The sequence below is a fragment of the Amphiura filiformis genome, chromosome 7 (genome assembly GCF_039555335.1).
Source record: "Amphiura filiformis chromosome 7, Afil_fr2py, whole genome shotgun sequence".
Classification (NCBI taxonomy): domain Eukaryota; kingdom Metazoa; phylum Echinodermata; class Ophiuroidea; order Amphilepidida; family Amphiuridae; genus Amphiura; species Amphiura filiformis.
The window spans coordinates 22,004,853-22,022,894 of NC_092634.1; the positions used below are offsets into that span (position 1 = coordinate 22,004,853).

Sequence of the window (18,042 nt, forward strand, 5' to 3'; positions counted from 1 at the left end):
CGAGATATTATTTTAATTTGTGGTTCTAATGACCGGATTCAATGTGTCTATCAACTCTACATTGTATCTAATAAATAATAGATGATATAAACGAGCCAACGAAACGTATTGTGTTAGAGACATATAAACGTAAGGATAACACCATCAACGGATTAAAAAGTGCATCAGAAAATTATTGCGTTAGGTAATTATAGTACTTTTTTCATATATCGAATAAAACGCCTTTTCGATATGTCTCAGAAAGGATTTTAACGCTGAATTTAACCGAGAATACGTCATCAGCGATTCGCACATCATTACTACGCAGTTCAATGCATTGCAGTAACAATACAACGTATTTTAAGAATTCCCAATTGTCAACACGCACCTGTTTTAGGGTATCTCTACCGGATGCCGATTTATACCTAAATTCCTTCCCACAAGGTAATAGGCATATTGCATAACAGTAGATACAGTTCAGAGGTTATTTCAGTTCATTTGTTATGCAATGTACATAATGGTATTATGGGAAGGAATTTTGGTACAAGCCGATATCCGGTAGATACATGTCAGGTATCGCACGTCACAACAACTGCAACTGCAAATTTCGCGTATCGCTCCTCACTTTATAACAATCAATTCCCTGATCTGTTTTTAATTGATTCACTTGTAACCAACATTATTTGTTTCATCTTAGTATACTATGGTGCTTATTCTGCCCACCCATGGTGGGGGGACCCAACGGTAGCCTTTGTGTCTGGTTTTTAAAAGAAAAATTTTTTCTTGCCTTTGCTGGACTACCACTACTTGTTTTTGCTTGCCTTTTTCATCACTCTTGGTAGTGTGCAGCATTATGCTCTTTTTAACAGAGTTATCCGTTGGGTCCTGTTGTCATGGTGGGGCAGTATTGTAAAAATCTCATTGTCATACTCTGATTGCATATTTGTATCTATCTTGGTTACCGTAATTAAGATGGGGTCTGGTGGACCATGCCTGTATGTTCTTTTTTCCTTTCCACCAGGCCCAAGTACAGGTGAATAAAAATGGGGGAAAAACAATCAATTCGCGTATATCGCGTATACCCGGAGAGATGAAAGAGAAAAATGAAAGAGGGAAGCGAAATAGATACAGGCGACGACGGGGACAAAGAAGAACAAGATTATTAAAATGACAGATAAGTTATTCTGTAACAAATTAGACAAAAGGGGCACGCGCTAAAGGGGGAGAGAGGAGAACGGAAGAGGGGAAAGGCATGACAGGGGGAAGGGAAACAGCCGTGAAACAGATCGAGGCGATGGGGACAACGAAGAAAAACATTATAAACACAATGAAGACTGAACGATATGGTGATGTTCACCGATGTTTTAATGAAACAAGAATAAAAATAAACACTTTGATAAAGTGCTCTTGTACGAAACGTCAGTGTTTATTTTTATTTTTCCATTGTAACATCGTTGAACATCACCATATCGTTCCGTCTTTATTGTATTTACCATCTTCGTCTTCGTTATCCCCATCGCCACCAGATATTCCACTTCCCATTTCCCTCTTCTGTTCTATGAAACAAAAATAAATATAAACACGTTTCGTACAAGAGTACTTTATCAAAGTGACAAAATGGAGTCATTCTTCATTTTGTCTCTTCGATAAAGTACTCTTATACGAAATGTCAGTGTTTATTTTTATTTTTGTTTCATTAAAACATCGTTGAACATCATCATATCGTTCAGTCTTCTTTACAAAGCAATGCCAGTAGGCAGATAGCTGTCACATTAAAGTTGAAATTAAAATCTCATTCAGTGGCTTATTTACGTCCTTGGTATCACTAACCAATGATATGCCGTTTGGCACCCTCTACATGTTATTTTGACCAGTTTCAGTCACGAACGTACTGTATTTTCGTTGTGTGCTTGACTGGCTACAGAAGATCTACTTTGATAAAACCCACACTGTTTCACAGACCACAGAAGTTTGGTTGTTGGAACTTAAAGAGTAAACGTGTTATTTTTATGGTGGAGAATTCGACTTAAAAATATTCCTAAAACTTCGTTTATTTTTTACTTCGAAGCAATTCAACTTGTGAAAATGACAAATAAAACAGATTCCTTGACGGTGCCTGAGGAGTGCATTAACATGACTACACTGGATTTACGATTTGTGTCTGAAGACATCATCAAAGATAAGTATTTCTACACCAAGAGTGAACAGCTCATTGTGTTAATATTATACCCTCTACTCCTGATGTTTGGGCTTACCGGTAACTGTGCGTTTCTTACTGTTGTCGCACGGATTTCTAGTATGCGTACGATAACTAATGTATACTTGGCGAACCTTGCCGTAGCCGATATTTTATACATCTTAGTTCAAACTTACGATATATTGATCAAATATCTAATTTCGACTAAGGTAAAAAATAATCCTTACTGGACAGATTTTGGATGCATAGCCGCTTTTGGGACATTGTACGTCGTTCATTTTACTTCTGTATTCCTGATTGTCTTTGTCAGTAAGGAGAGGTACTTAGCCATCTGCAAACCTCTAGAACACCGTGTCTCAGCAACTAAAAAACACGCCATTAAAAGGGTGATTCTATCTTGGTCGGCCGGGTTGGTTTGTTCCATCATACACATACTTCGTTTAGGCAAAATATCCACAACCTGCATTCTGTGGCCAAACAAACCTGATTTCCATAACGCACCGACCATTATCAGTGGTTGTAGATATTTTCACCCGTTCTTCAAATCTATCCCGTTCATTCTTCAAGCTATACCATTTTTCGCTGGGAGCATTATAACATCATTGATGTATTTCAGAATCATCAAGGCATTGCAAAATCGGACATCTCAAAATGAACTAAGCACAGATCAACCAGAAAATGGAAAAGTTCCTCTAAAATTTAACCACTTTGCGCAAAAAGCTCGCAACAAAGTAGCTTCTCTGCTAATTACTACTGCTGTCGTGTTTTTTCTTTGTAATTTACCTTATACCATTACTCGAATAATTTATGCTATTTTTGATCTCAACAGCCATCAAATTGAGTTTCAGTTAAGCACCGATAAGCAAGGAATACTGATGAAGATTGTTCGTGGTCTGCTTGTGGTTAATTCGGTGATAAATCCAGTCGTTTACAGCGTTACAAGCCCTAGATACCGACAAGCGTTGATCGGTGTGTTTATTTGTCGAAAACGTAGCTCGACGGGCGCATTGTTTGTTAAGAACCCGCGACCTCGCCAACTAAAATAAGGATAATGAACTGATGCAATGCATTTAGTCAAGATAATCGCACGCGCCGTGGAGTTATTGCATTTAGCTCGAGAGCCGATAAGCTAGAGAGCTAAATGCAGTAATTCCATGGCAATTGCGATTATCTTGACAAATGCATTTGCACTAGTACATTATACGTCATATACTTCGAGTATATCAGTTATATCAAAACAATAAGGAATATTAATTGCTGCATTCATCATTTTAATTAGAACATTTAGGATTTCTTTAAATAAAACACTGCCAGGCCACTGACCTGGTTTGAGGGCACGGTTGCGTGTAACTGGTCAGGAAAATCAGCCACTGTATACGTTAACTACAGTGTATCAATGGTATTGATTGCCATCTTCATCGCCATAGTAGTTAATACGCCATACTTCATACCTTAGTAGCTGGTTAACGCTTGGTTTACATACATGTTAGCAACCAATTGACTTTATGTTGTGATCATTTTGATCATGGTTCCGAACACAGAGTGCATGAACCAGTTGAAACTCTTGAAGTCACATTACGACGGCGAATATTCATAGAAGATGAGAAAATACACTATAATAATATCAACGGGACTTTATAGTTCTGTAATTTGAACTTTAAATTCTACTTTTATTAAAACACACATTCCAATTTGTACAGTATTATACAGCATGATCATGATCTTATGCGCTAGTGTGTGTTTATGTTTATATTTCTAAAATGCTGAATATTTTGTAATGGTGTCATCCTGTATATAGTCACCCCTGTTTTTTTAGCAATTTTTTGAACGTTTTAATTAACAGAAGCTCGATTATTCTCTATAAATGTTTGATTTATTTGGGTTCATTAAAAGTCCGTAACCCGATCGAGAGCATCATCCCCCGATTTTGCTCATTATTGATGAGTTTTTGGTATCATATAATACATCTTATTTTTTTTCATTACCATCCTGTTACCAGTTTTGACAAGCCCAGAAATACCATCCCTCTATCTCTAAGGACCGCTTTCCCTAAAGTTCGCTATCTCTAAGGTTCGCTATCACTAACGTGTAAGTTCAATGAAGATGAATGTCCCGCTATCTCTAATAGATAAAAGGGTTCGCTATACCTAAAAAAAGGGTTCGCTACTTCTAAGGTTCGATATAACTAATTCGGAATAAGATCGCTAGTTCTAAGGTTCGATATCACTAATTTTAAATAATATAGGCAATCATAAAACATTCTGAAGTGATCGCGTACCTATAGCCCCCGTGGTGCAAAATTACAAGTCGTTCCGCTCACTTGATCCCAAAATGACTTTCAGGGTATGAAACTTTGCAACTTTAAAATTATAAAACTATTATTTGACCCGTAATAAAGATAAATCGTGGTCTTAAATGGATAAACCTTTTCCCGATCGGTACGGCACTATCACTGTATTATCAAGTTCACTGAGTACGTTGCAATGCGATTCTTATTATGATAAAATAGTGACGTGTCATGTCAAAAGCAGACACTTTTCGGCAGGTTATCAATTTTGAGGTTTTTACATATCTTAAATATAGATATATTTTGCTCCACAACGCTGTTTTCCCCAATGAAATCGGACATTCCTAAGCGAAAATATTGAGTTTGTAAGTTATGGTATTATAAAATTCGAAATTGAGATATCGGCCTTTAAATATAATATTGACAATGTTGAGAGTAGGAATTACCTTGAAGAATGTCTCAAAAAATACAAGATGCCAGTTATATTCTGGTCTGAAACTAACAGACAATATTTTTAACATTAATAACATCACAAATTTGCAACAAACCCAAATTGTGAAAAAATCACCCGCGGGCAGATTTTTGGCTATTTCTCCATTTACGATCCTGCCCAAAAGTGTCTGCTTTTGACATGACACATGTCACATATGTATACAAACTCTAAAGGTATTTTAATTGTCATATCGTATATATTGAAGTATTATTTGTTTATTTATTTAATATTTATTATTATTAATTATTATTATTATTATTATTATTATTATTATTATTATTATTATTATTATTATCAAGAATACTTATAGTGGTAATCAATGGAACAGTAACTTCTTGCATAATAATGTTAAGTACTATGTATTTTACTTTGAGTCTATAAGTATTCATAAATGTACATATTTTTAAAAATCTAATTTCAGATTTCTTGCAAGATAAAACTAAATTCACTATGTATTGCTTTACCGTAAAAACTCGATAGTTAGCATTATGTGCTTACTATCGAGCGCTTTTGAAAGCCTGAAATTGTACCAAAGTCCGGCACTTTACCAACTGAGCTAATAGGGTTGAGACGTTTACTTGTTCGTATACCGTATAACTATGTGTATCGATGATTTGCTCAAAGACCTCTACCCTTTTGTGGATGGGACACTTCATGTTTGCATGTTTTAAAAGCGCTCGATAGTAAGCACATACGTTTTACGGTATTCATTACTAATTTAGGAGTGTTTTGTGATTAATAATATTCATCTGAGTATATTCCCTAATCAGCTTTTTTTTCTAGTAGCTAGTTTTTACAAAAAATAAGCGATTTCTTCGTACAAGACGCCTTATTTTATTCTATATAAATTATTCTATTCAATGAAGGATATCTTTAGTATAATCTGTCAGATCTCGTGATTCTACTTAGCCGTTGGTGTTGACGTAATTTCTGACTTTTCTGAATCTACGTGTATTTCGATAGCAACTGCCATGATTTCTGAGGAATCCATCTAAGGACTCGTCAAGGACGGGTTGCTTGTAGGTTGATCATACCCGATGGCCACATCAGGTGCAGCAACAACCTGAGACATCTTCTCGGCTGTGACTTTACCCTCTGCTGCAGGACCTATTTCAGCTTCATTATACGGGTTATTTTGGCATCTGGAAGACACATTTTCATAAACCTCCGCTTCACCGTGTACGCGTACTGTTGCTTGACTTTCTTCTTCACAATTGCTACATTTGCCTTCTTTGAATTCGGGTATCGAATACGTCGGGTTTTCTGTCGTACTTGGAGATGACATACTTGCCAAGTTAAAGCCCCTATCGTCATACTTCGGCCCAGATGTTACTGAAATGACACCGGTACTTGCTGTCATCGATGTTGCGCGTTCGGACAAATGGAAAATGGACCCAATGAACTGATACAACGATTTCTTAACATCTTCTTGGCGAACACAAAATAAGGCAAAGATAACGACACCTTGTAATGAGTTGAACAAGCAGAATATGAGAGAAAAGGCAAATTTTGCCCCTTCGATAGCAAAAAATCCAAACACCCACGTAAGTCCCATCAGGACAGATATAGCAAACGCGTTCTGGAGCCTCCGGGATATCTGGGCAGCTATCGACTTCTGCTGTACGGTACCTCCGAGATTTGCTTTGAGCAGACGCCGCATGATGAGAGCGAATGTAATCGTGTTATACAGCAAGATTGTGGCGATGGGTAGGACGAGCCCGTAGTACAATGGCGGTCCTGTCGCTACGAAGCAACTATAAAGGAAATGTAATATTCAAGGCAGAAACAGGTTAATACTAGTAATACAGGTTCAACCGTTACATAAATTCACTTATGGCACAAATTGACTGTTTTCTTCCGTTAGCTCACGCATCACGCAAAATCGAAATATCGGTCTTAAGCTATTTTTAAATCTATATCATTATCATTATGTTATGAGACTGTTGCTTTTCATAAGCATCATGTTTGGTGTTGTGAATGCAGGAGGTAGGAGGTAGGAGGGCATGACCTTCCAATCAATCAATTCCCTTGATGTGATCATTGTACTACCTAATTTTAGACAAAAACAGCTAAAAGCGATATTATGCTAATGTATACACATGCTTTTGAGTCATTTTCAACTTTAATTTCCACATATTTACAACATTAAAATTTTGTTACATTCAAATCATTTTTTAAAGCTTTTTCGGGTATAAAATGTATCTATTTATCTGTGACAAGATTGGTGGCGCTATTTAGTTACTGGAAATTACCCTTTCAAGCTTTTATTACAAGTAATTCCTGTTCTTTGTTGATGAAATATGTTTATAAAATGTCTTTGTTACTTATTCCATCTGTTTTATTGGCAGTATTGATTACCCGCCCCTTCCAAATTATGAAATATGATTTAGGATAAATAGCGCCATCCATAGTTTGCATTTTCTTAATAATGAAAAAAATTCTATGTACATTAAACAACCGTGCTTGCACACCTTAAATCCCTTTAATGTGTTTCGAGAATACCGGATTTTACCCTCTCAGCTAGACCTATATATATGATACCGATCAGTGGTGGTCATGGTGGATGAGGCGGACGAGCAGAGGGGCACCAGTCTACGTTGAATCTCCAAAATCATGCTAATTAGCATATTTTAGTCACAACCCCTGTAATGTTACCATTAATTCTCCTTGATCCGACCTTGCAGATATCATTGTCCTGCATTGTCTATACATAGTCTGTGTTTACACTACACGGTTGAGTGCATAGCATTATAAGAGCTGCGTGAGCTTCTAGCTCGTGACTAGTGGAAAATACGGCATCTATGATTGGTTTTGTCAAAACCCCGACAGTTTCCTTCATCCAATCAGAAATTAGTTTTTATATCGAACGAAAGCTCACACTTCCCGCTAAAAACACTTTTTTTTTCAACAGATGATGCAATTTAATGTTTATTGCAAAACGAATGTGGTAAATATGTTGAAAACGACCTATTCACGCTCAATTTTTTGACCAAGATAAAAAAGTTGATCCTTATACAATATTTTGCAAATTTTATATTATTAAATGAAAGAGCACGCCTATATTGTCTATTTTATAGATTCATTGCAATGAACAATGGCCAATTATCTAAAAATTAAAAATTGTGCAAAAAGTTACTATTTTCGCCTGTTTTGTCATACGGTTGTAAATTCAATGAATGAGTTTTGAACTCAGTTTTGTTTTCTTTATGTTGGGTGGAAAATTATATGTCGGCTTTTGAGCACACTTAATATAGAATATGCAAATTGATAACTTTTTATCCAAAAGGGGAAACTTGGCACCCGGTATGCCACTGGGCAATCTTTATAATGTTGTATGATCTGTTGACATATTGGAGTATTACTATTACATCAGTATCGAAGTATTTTAGCTATACGTACTATTGCATGTGATCATAATAACTTATTCCCGCTCCTAGAGATATCACCGACACCAGTAATGGAAATCCTATTGACAAAGTAAACCAGGACCAAAGATAAAACCACATTAGTAGAGAAAAAGACGGAGATGCTGCACGAAAATGGAACTGAATGTCTAATTTTATAATCGTCTGTTTTGTATTTCTGGGACTAGGTAGTCTCAGCCCTGTTAACGCAATAATTCAGCGGGTAGAGCATCAGGCAATAAATCGAAATTCCAGGATCAGATTATGGTTAGTAAGTGGCATAGTTTCACTTAGGTACAGAAGTAGTGTATGTGTGAAAATTTAGTGATCGTTTTGAATTTGTCAGACTTTGAAAATTATAAGTGATGAAACTCGACCGCCGGTTCTGTCCGGTTTCTATTGTTCAAAGCAATGGGAACCGGACGGGGCTAGGCGGAACCGCCGGTCAACCGACGGTCGAGTTTTGATTTCATCCCTAAGTACGTCTGAGTAAAAACTCAATGAAACTACGTGTAGTTATGTAGACACCGGGTGTGATGTGAATTGTTAACTCACCCCATGCAACAAGGGACGCCTTAAGAAGGAAACGTTCCGGCATCGCATCGAAAACCATCACCACATTAAGGTACATGTGATATGCCTCTACTCCCATCCACGAGACACTCGCAAGAGTCAGAAAATGTAATACAGCCGATACAAAGATACAGCCACCGCGATGTGATACGCGATCAATGCCAACCAGAAACACAAAATATAACAAAAACAACGCCATGCAGAATTGGATGATAATTTTACGTGAGATTGCGTTTTTACCGGATCGTAGTTGCCTGTTGGTAAGAGTTGTGAGAACATAAACCTTTACTCACGGAGCTATTAAATCATGGAGACGCGATAGATTACACTCTAAATTACATGGATTTAAATTCAAATCCAAAAGACTTACTTTTAAAACTTTCAGAGACTGTCGTTAGGGACCAATCAATATAGGATTAAAATAAGTCTTTACAAAGTTTTATACATTTCAGTCCCGCAAGGATTTAAAATATAAAACTTTCAAATTTAAAGTTTAAATCTACAAAGAGCAAATGTTAATACTTCAAAGACTTATTTTCAAGTCTAAAAGATTAAATTTTTAATTCCAAGGCGGACAGTAATTTAGTGACAAAACCTTTGGATTAAAAAATAAGACTATCCTTAGACAAATTCTTGAAAGATTAAAAATGCAAGTCCGGGATTTAATATTCAAGTCCTTTAAGATTTACTTTTAAGCATATCTGGGATTTATTTCAAAACAATATAAATCTTTATGGGGATTTAAATATCGATATTAAATACAAGTCTGTGTGACTTCTTATCAAGCAATACGTCTATTCACGGCAGTAATACCAAGTCAGGACTACTTCTTTCATAAAGTTCAAGCAGTAGTCTGCAGTGCCAGTGATAATTCCAGTGTCACTACAGTGGCCGAGTGTGATCCTTCATGGAAATAAGCTTACCCATTTATAAATTATATTATGTGTATAGGTAAGCTTACACAGCAGAAGCACAGACTACTACCACCGCGATTGAAGATAATGTTCACATTGGCCCTTCGTGCACAACAATGTAAGCTTTTTCATGGAAGTTATAGTCACTGACATTGGCAATTACAGCATCTGGGATGCCATTCTGCAAAACAAATTCGTCCATATCACTTCATTCATTCGCTCGCCACCATACGAAATCGCAAAAGAAAGATGGCGGCTGAGCAGTCCAGGAAAACGCTTCGATTTGATCACGTGCACGCACCATTGCGTTGTGATTGGTTTAATGTTTAAGACTTTCGAAAGATTTAAAAATAGATTTTCTTTTTCCCGATCCCAAAGAAAATTTAAATCAAACCCCGCGTAAAATAAATCTTAAAGACTTCAAAATTGACAAGTCTCAACTAAGATTTAAATTTTAAAATATGTGAAAGCGCCCACTTCAGCGAAAGGTACTTTTTGTTCTCATACAACCCACGGATGTGATTGAGTCTTCGCCAGCACACAAAATCACACTTTACCGTTGATGTATAGTTATGTACTGCCCACGTTAATTTAGGCGCCTCATTTAAATCAATTGAATAGATTGCTGATTAATTATCCTTAACAACGTAGCGTGGCTGCCGGTATAGGTCCATGTATATCTGTGTCACTTTATATCGATTAATTATTGAGCAGTATATTTTGTTATCTGGTTATAGGCCTATTCAATAAGGTCAAACGGGTTTCTTAATATCACGAATATCCATTTTAAAAGCCAGGGGCAAGTGAGGGGAGTGAAGGAGGGTTGATTGATGAAAAGAGGAGAAGCGTATGGGCGATCGAGATTGGAGGGGAGGAGGACAAATAGAAAACAAAAGAAAGAGGAGAGGGGAGAAGGGGAGCGGGGAGAAGGGGGATAAGGAGAGAGGGGAAGTGATCAAATGTGGGACAAGAAAGAATAAGTGCAGAGAAAGGAACAGAATGAATGAATGAATTGATAATTATTATTATAGAAACTATAACGTTGCGTTGTGATTGGTTTAATGTTTAAGACTTTCGAAAGATTTAAAAATAGATTTTCTTTTTCCCGATCCCAAAGAAAATTTAAATCAAACCCCGCGTAAAATAAATCTTAAAGACTTCAAAATTGACAAGTCTCAACTAAGATTTAAATTTTAAAATATGTGAAAGCGCCCACTTCAGCGAAAGGTACTTTTTGTTCTCATACAACCCACGGATGTGATTGAGTCTTCGCCAGCACACAAAATCACACTTTACCGTTGATGTATAGTTATGTACTGCCCACGTTAATTTAGGCGCCTCATTTAAATCAATTGAATAGATTGCTGATTAATTATCCTTAACAACGTAGCGTGGCTGCCGGTATAGGTCCATGTATATCTGTGTCACTTTATATCGATTAATTATTGAGCAGTATATTTTGTTATCTGGTTATAGGCCTATTCAATAAGGTCAAACGGGTTTCTTAATATCACGAATATCCATTTTAAAAGCCAGGGGCAAGTGAGGGAGTGAAGGAGGGGTTGATTGATGAAAAGAGGAGAAGCGTATGGGCGATCGAGATTGGAGGGGAGGAGGACAAATAGAAAACAAAAGAAAGAGGAGAGGGAGAAGGGGAGCGGGGAGAAGGGGGATAAGGAGAGAGGGAAGTGATCAAATGTGGGACAAGAAAGAATAAGTGCAGAGAAAGGAACAGAATGAATGAATGAATTGATAATTATTATTATAGAAACTATAACGTTGCGTTGTGATTGGTTTAATGTTTAAGACTTTCGAAAGATTTAAAAATAGATTTTCTTTTTCCCGATCCCAAAGAAAATTTAAATCAAACCCCGCGTAAAATAAATCTTAAAGACTTCAAAATTGACAAGTCTCAACTAAGATTTAAATTTTAAAATATGTGAAAGCGCCCACTTCAGCGAAAGGTACTTTTTGTTCTCATACAACCCACGGATGTGATTGAGTCTTCGCCAGCACACAAAATCACACTTTACCGTTGATGTATAGTTATGTACTGCCCACGTTAATTTAGGCGCCTCATTTAAATCAATTGAATAGATTGCTGATTAATTATCCTTAACAACGTAACGTGGCTGCCGGTATAGGTCCATGTATATCTGTGTCACTTTATATCGATTAATTATTGAGCAGTATATTTTGTTATCTGGTTATAGGCCTATTCAATAAGGTCAAACGGGTTTCTTAATATCACGAATATCCATTTTAAAAGCCAGGGGCAAGTGAGGGAGTGAAGGAGGGGTTGATTGATGAAAAGAGGAGAAGCGTATGGGCGATCGAGATTGGAGGGGAGGAGGACAAATAGAAAACAAAAGAAAGAGGAGAGGGGAGAAGGGGAGCGGGGAGAAGGGGGGATAAGGAGAGAGGGGAAGTGATCAAATGTGGGACAAGAAAGAATAAGTGCAGAGAAAGGAACAGAATGAATGAATGAATTGATAATTATTATTATAGAAACTAACTACAAAACAGCACTTGGCAGCCGAACACAAATCACCCCAAAACTGGACGTTGAATGTACACTCTCATGAATATTGATTGGCAACATTTTCCAATATGTCAGCGCTCAAATCAGACACAATAGAACCCTGCAGTGCGTTGCCTTTACTACCGGTTTAAGGGCTCGCAATCACAACATCATGCCTGATATGTTAGAAACACGAATCACATGGTTTTATTTAAAAGAAACTCATATTGATCATAAAAACGAATAAAAACAGCCGGCTCCTAACACGCGTTGTTCAACCTTCCCGCGTCGAGATTGTCTAGGCCAATGTCATCATGGTTTTTTGTGCTCAATTGTCGTCAGCCTTCAGTGTGTTACTAAGCGTCATTGCCACAGATAGTTTCGGTGCCCGGGAAATTTGAATATCGCGTGGTGAGAGACGGATGTTTTTAAGGTCAATTTGAGTTTGTTTAAAATAAAATCACGTGATTCGTGCCTGATAATTATTTTCCTAACATATGAGGCGTAATGTTGTGATTGCCGGAGACTTCCTTTAAATAAAGATTTAATGATAGGCCTAGTACTATTGCATTGTATTGGACTATACCTGAACGATATAAATATGATCAATGTTATCAGGAGAGAAACCATCGACAGACCACATCCAAGTTTGCTTACTACATCAAGAACAGCGTGAGATGTCTCGTATGTAACATCCTGCAAAAGAATAATTTGATGCTCAAACTATAGCGAAATAATTGCTGGAATAGATTTTATAACAATTTCATGTGCGATTTCTCGTATCTGATATCCTGCAGGCATTAAAAACAAGACTGTTCAAATTAAACAAAGCTAGTGCTTTGATATATGTTTGGTTCTTTTTGGAGCAACAAAGATGGAGAAAGCAGCTTTGCCATGAGCCTTACAAAAAAGACTATAAACAGGTCTTTTGATAATCGTTCATGTCCTGAACAGTTAAAGCTGTTTTGGAATGTATATAGATTTGTCAGCATAATATATAATTGGCTGACAGTAAAACCGCCAGCTTGTGCTATCTTGCTCGACTACCCAGTTCGTACGTTATTTTCTTTTGACAATGTGGTTTTCTGATAATATCGCCGGTGGAAGTACCGCCAAGAATGATGCATTGTGGACTTTGAGGGAACATAATATAGTCTAAAGTCCACTTTTCGTAATGCATTATACCGTAACTTACCACAAGAACAGCAAAGTTGGTCAGGTGATAACAATGGCACATCACTTTATTTCTTACTGATTCCACAAATTTACACCCTTTTTGAGACCAGTCAAGAATGTTAAAATCCCAAAATACGCAAGATGGATTTTCTCCTGTCACCTGCATACAAATGGGTTATTGGTCAATTAAATTTACCTTCTGGTATGAATATGTAAGGAACTCTTGCATTCATTAAACATTAAATCAGTGGGTAACTTAAAGGAGTATTTCGTGATCCTAGCATCCACTTTTTATGACATTTTTCAGTACATGTCCACGAAAAAAGCATATTCCCAAAATTTCAGTTGATTCCGATTTTGCGTTTGCGAGTTATGCATGATTATGTGTATTACACTGCTCCATAGACAATACGTTGTAATTTCGTTCTGGTGCACCAGAACGAAATTCAAATTTCGCGATATCTTTGCTAAACGAATTAATCTGCAAGAAATATTTTGTACATAAACATTATGTAGCCAGAGTATTCCAGTGATATAAAAATCTCAACTTTTTTGTGAAAAGTGGGGGATGAGGCTGTGGATCACGAAATGCCCTTTTAACTGCGTTGTAAAAGAAAAGATCCGTCGATATTTTAATGTCATTTTAAGAAATGATCGAAATATTGACGGATATTATACAATACTGCAATCTGCGACTTATGGTCATGTGAAGTATTTGAAGGTTATAAGTTAAACGTTCACTGGGTCCGGCTTGTGGTGCTCCTTCGTCACAAAACAAACCGTTTGGTGACATTCTCGAAGTAGTAATCGCTGATTGGATAACGCCCGAGGATCTTTTAAATTCAAAACTCGAACAGAAAACAGCTTCTTAATTCCATGCTTGTAATTTTTGACAAAAACAACAACAACAAACAAACAAACAAACAAACAAACCGATACCTCATTCAAATCGTAGAATGCATCCTACGGTTGCACATAATGGTGTACCACGTTCATAATATTGATGATATGGATGATGTAACAGGTTAACTACCATAGTAATAGGTTAAAACAAGTTTTTGACTATATCGCCCTGCACCACAAATTGGTTGTGCTCATCACCTGTGTATGTCTGCAATCATAGATTTAATACAATACTTTTTTTTTCAAAGATACTAAAATGCAGGTGCCAGTGACCAGTATGGTATGAATATTCTATAGAATTACGATCCAGGTTTCATCCCTGTTCTTTGACATCTATAGTAGATCAATGTGGAGGTACCACGCACGTGAACGTACTAGTGAAGTGCCATATATTCAAAAACTGTTGTAACGTATTGTTCTGGTAGTTAATCCTGTTATATGATCACTTCTACGGCGAATGGCAACCCAAATGAGTCTGGGGCAACGTTCGGGCCAATAAAAAAGACGTACTTAGACTAAGTGACGAAAGAGCACAAACCGTCTGGACCGAGACTAATTATGTTGGAGTTTTCTGCATTCGTCTTCACTTTATTTTTGTATTTATTTTATATATTATCAAACAAATCTGTGCTGCATAAACTTACGGTGAATTCTAGTGCCACTGGTTCCGCTAAATTATGGACGTTATTGGTGACGGTTACAATGGCGGCGATTATATCTCCACTCACAGTTTTGTTAGTCATATTACTGGGAAATAAGGCATCACTGTTATGTACAACAATACTGACTCCAATCGTCTCTGTGGAAAAAATCGCAATTGTTATTGTAGCCTCACGTCCAATTACCATTATCATCTTCATCACCACCACCATCCCCAGCAAACACAAAACGTTTTCGACATCATTCGCAAAAGGTTATAAAAGGTTGTCAGGAAAAGTTTAAATGTCGGGTTATATAAAGGGTATATTAAGAGTATAAAACGTTTTCATAACTTTAAAAACAATTTTTGATAATCTACTGCTCAGCAAACAAAAATGTTTTACAGAAAACGTTTAAATGTCGGGTTATATAAAGGGTATAAAAACGTTTTAATAACATTCCAAAAACATTCTTGAAAACTTGATACAAAACATTCTAAACAGAATGTTATTTTGGGGTTGAACAAATATTTTGCGAAAAATGTTTGCCCAAAATATTTTCAATAACGTTTTAAAAACGTTTTCATGACCTTTATATAACCCGACATTTAAATGTTATTAAAAGGTTTTAACAAAAACATTTTAAGAACATTTCTGTGTTTGCTGGGTTCAAATATTTTAACATAATGTTATTTAAGTATTGACACAATATTTGGCAAAAATGTTTGCAAAAATAGTTTACAATAACATTTTTGAAAACATTTAAAAATATTGTTGTAGTGTGTTTTCATACAAAACGTTTTAAAACGTTATCATGACCTTTATATAACCCGACATTTTAATGTTATCAAAACGTTTGTACCTAAACCAAAAGCCAAAATATAACTTATTTAAAATGTTTTTAAAACGTTTTTGTGTTTGCTGGGTCATCATCAACATCGTCGTCATTGTTATCATCGTCGTTATCATTATCGTCGTCGTCGTCGTCGTCATCATCATCATCATCTTCATCAACATCATCATCATCATTATCATCATCATCATCATCATCGTCATCATCATCATCATCATCATCATCATCATCATCATCATCATCAACCTTACCATTTGTGGTTGAATTGAATAGTGATGCAGGGAGAGACACGGATGTTCTGGTGTCTTTCTGAAAAGATGTGTTGTCTTCTTCAATTTGGAGCAGATCATAGCCCCCAAAATCATAACCACTCTTACGTACAGCAAACTCTACTCTCGTTTCAGGGTTTCCGCTCGGTTTTATAGATGTTGTTTTAAAAATCAAGTTGGGTTTTACAACATCAACTTGTTGTCTTGTTGAAGCACTCCTGATAACCTGATTTTCAAATGATCTCAAAATGTCAACTGTCTTCGGATCTTTCTTCCTCACTTGCTTCTCAGCGGTAGTTTGTTTGTTTGAAGTTTCAACAAGATTATTGACAATCCCAACAACTGCTTTCGTAACCTGCATATGAGAGAACGTTGCGGAAATGCGTAACATTAAAAAACATTGTGATAGACTTCAACTAAATATGTATCATATTGTATGAGGGGTATAACATAAAATACTAAGAAAATTTCATGTTCCGTAGTTCTGAAAAGAGATATTGCCTAATAGTATGGTTAAAGTATTTCGTACATATAGAGGATATGCCTCGTGTATTGTTTTTTCTCTGATTCGAAGTGACAGAATTCGAAAGATTACGGTCGGTCACTCACCTTTGCATATCATTTTTGTGGGATCTGAGAGCACATCAGAAATATCGAATTGCATTCTGAATACAAAGAATGTCCTTCTGATATCAAATAATTTTAATTTTTTTAAATTCGCGATATAATACAAATTTTATGGCAAATTATTAAAAATTGATATTTTTGATATTTAACAGTCCTCGAAGTAAAATTTATAAATCTAATGATATTTACTTATAGTGTACGGTATGTACAATGTAGCTGGGAGGAAAAGCCGACGATCATTTGAAAATGTTGATAATTTGCCATAAAATGTGTTTTATATCGCCAAAATCAAAATTACTTGATATCAGAAGGATATTCCTCTTATTCAGAATGCAATTCGATATGTAAGATGTGCACTCATGTCCACAAAATATACTGGGCAAACGTTGCAATCTGATCCCTTAAGTTTAAGAAACTAAATAAAATATACAAAACCTCTGGATCAGCAGACCCGACGTCTACGATACTTCTCAAAGTTGCCGCTATATCGTCAATATTGCTAGATGTCAAGCTCTCTGAATTCTGTGTAACACTATCCAGTGCCTCGGCTACATTGACAACATTGCTTTCTACAACTGCAGTCTACATGCAGAATAAAAACAAACAACAACAACAAAACAAAACTACGCACATGCATTTTCCATCGCAAAATACTTTTACAGCTAATGGAGCATCGTGAATCACTATTTTATGAATTTATAATTCCATATCACTCTCGTCTTACCAGATGCGCCAAAACTATTATTAATAATGATCAAAACACAATATTAAATACATGCTTAATAAGATGTTATTTCTGAACATGGTGGAAGAGAAAGAGAAGCAAGAGAGGGCGTCACAAATGGAAAATTGCTTGAATGTTGTTAGCATGTTTATCATTTTCTTCTAAAGGTAACCTGCTAAAAGAAAGCAAAACACATATCGCCACACATAAAAACAACAACAATAATAACGTGGTCGAATAGTTGCTGCTGATATGGGTCTATTGTGCGGTTTGAGTCGCCTGCCGATTCATTTGGTGCAAAAATGGCTAGAACCAAATTTCGGTCTTTTGTTGAAACATTGTATTTTTTAACAATTATTCGAGGATAAGCAAACGTTGCACAGTGTCATCGCCCCGATATCTTCATGACAGAAATCGCCATGATGGTAGGCTGGGTTTTGAGACCATAGGCTGATTTGGATACGCCGGTATATAAAAGATCTAT

General features: G+C 36.3%; 2 protein-coding genes across 2 annotated transcripts in view; one reads left to right on the forward strand and one right to left on the reverse strand.

The window, feature by feature from the left end:
• Window positions 1–2,064: 2,064 nt before the first annotated feature.
• Window positions 2,065–3,222, forward strand: LOC140157714 (uncharacterized). Its single transcript, XM_072180956.1, has 2 exons — window positions 2,065–2,495; window positions 3,006–3,222. The coding sequence occupies exons 1-2, from the start codon at window positions 2,065–2,067 to the stop codon at window positions 3,220–3,222; spliced, it is 648 nt and encodes a 215-aa protein (XP_072037057.1).
• Window positions 3,223–4,792: 1,570 nt separating this feature from the next.
• The window catches only part of LOC140156874 (adhesion G-protein coupled receptor G7-like), a 28,980-nt gene continuing 15,730 nt past the window's right edge, over window positions 4,793–18,042 (reverse strand). Inside the window, exons 10-17 of the mRNA XM_072179885.1 lie at window positions 17,270–17,416; window positions 16,190–16,562; window positions 15,092–15,246; window positions 13,564–13,704; window positions 12,955–13,064; window positions 8,916–9,187; window positions 8,356–8,422; window positions 4,793–6,710 (exon numbers count right to left, since the gene is read on the reverse strand). Of these exons, the coding sequence (XP_072035986.1) occupies window positions 5,948–6,710; window positions 8,356–8,422; window positions 8,916–9,187; window positions 12,955–13,064; window positions 13,564–13,704; window positions 15,092–15,246; window positions 16,190–16,562; window positions 17,270–17,416 (2,028 nt within the window). The 3' untranslated portion in view covers window positions 4,793–5,947. The remainder of the gene's footprint in view (window positions 6,711–8,355; window positions 8,423–8,915; window positions 9,188–12,954; window positions 13,065–13,563; window positions 13,705–15,091; window positions 15,247–16,189; window positions 16,563–17,269; window positions 17,417–18,042) is intronic.